This window comes from Cherax quadricarinatus, unplaced genomic scaffold (genome assembly GCF_038502225.1).
Source record: "Cherax quadricarinatus isolate ZL_2023a unplaced genomic scaffold, ASM3850222v1 Contig2073, whole genome shotgun sequence".
NCBI lineage: Eukaryota > Metazoa > Arthropoda > Malacostraca > Decapoda > Parastacidae > Cherax > Cherax quadricarinatus.
The window spans coordinates 18,810-20,000 of record NW_027197099.1 but is presented as its reverse complement, the minus strand read 5'-3'; the positions used below and the strand labels follow the sequence as shown (position 1 = coordinate 20,000).

Sequence of the window (1,191 nt, the reverse complement as noted above, 5' to 3'; positions counted from 1 at the left end):
CATTTCTGACCATCCTGTTGAGTACAATAATATTACTCTGTTGTAGATATGCGCATGCTCCTGTATATTTATAATTTCACAAAAATAAACGGTGACATAAATGATCTGCAGCAACGAGATGACGATTCCAAATCTCTGATGTTTGTCCTTATGATGGTTGGTATTCACAAAGACTGGTAACACAGAGGTGAAGTGAAAACTTAATGATTCTCCTGTAGTCATTAGGCTGTAAATTTAACCTCAAAGGCTTGTTCAGTCCCTAGGCCGCGATTTAACCTAAAAGACTCATGGAGTCACTGTGAGAAAAATAATACCTTGTTCAACTGGTTAAGAATGATGTCGTCCATCTTGCGAGCCTCTCAGCCATCCCAACTGCCCTAAAAAGTGACATCAGCCTTAATATTATAGTCAATAGATTCATTCTAAAGAAAGATGTGGGTATAAATCAAAGACCAATGCTGTGGCGGGCCAGGGATCGAACCTAAGAAACTCACCAGCCCCCCATTGTTGCCTTAGACCACATCACATTTTCCCCTAGTGTTGGCTGCGTTTGAGGAATGTTAAAACTACGTTTGGATACCAGTCTCAGAAACATTACAAATATCGATGCAGCTGCAGAAACAAATGATTTTAATGTGAATGGGGCCGGCGGTAGGAAGAAACAAGTGACTGACGCCTAGAGTTATGAGCTGTGGTGGCGTGTCGGTCTGTAGCATCAGGAATATGATCTTCGTGTCTGGCGAGTCATGGGTTCGATCCCCCACCAGATGCAGTATTGCTGCTCATAGTTTTAGATATAATTCTAACCATGAAATAAATCCACATAAGAGGTGTTAGTATTTACTTGGGTTTATAATAATAAGAGCCGAAGAGAAGTAATAGTTTTATGTCTGATAGATACATAATTTATAACTTACATGAAGAGTATCGTAGAGCAGCACTTCACCCTTCACTTTGTAGTGTTACACTGAATGAAAAAATCACTGATAATTTCCCATTACGCTGCTCTCCTGCCTGACGTACGATCTTCACTGCTTCATCTCCATATATTCCTAACGTAAAAATTGGAAAAAATCTTACTAAATTATGGTTAGAAGGTTGTGGCTGTCCTTTGCAATGCTTGTATTTCGACACTTACTAGAGTTTGTAGAATTGTTTTTACAAGTTGTATTTGTCAGTCAGCTCCGGGAC

At 39.6% G+C, this 1,191-nt stretch overlaps 1 protein-coding gene across 2 annotated transcripts in view; it reads right to left on the bottom strand.

The window, feature by feature from the left end:
- Window positions 1–969, bottom strand: part of LOC128697743 (uncharacterized) — a 3,211-nt gene extending 2,242 nt beyond the window's left edge. Inside the window, exons 1-3 of one of the 2 annotated variants that reach the window (XM_053789626.2) lie at window positions 918–969; window positions 315–377; window positions 1–14 (exon numbers count right to left, since the gene is read on the bottom strand). The exon at window positions 1–14 is cut by the window's left edge and continues 53 nt beyond it. In XM_053789626.2, the coding sequence (XP_053645601.2) occupies window positions 1–13 (13 nt within the window). In that variant the 5' untranslated portion in view covers window position 14; window positions 315–377; window positions 918–969. The remainder of the gene's footprint in view (window positions 15–314; window positions 378–917) is intronic. The other variant, XM_053789627.2, reaches the window with a different exon arrangement.
- Between the last annotated feature and the right edge of the window lie 222 nt (window positions 970–1,191).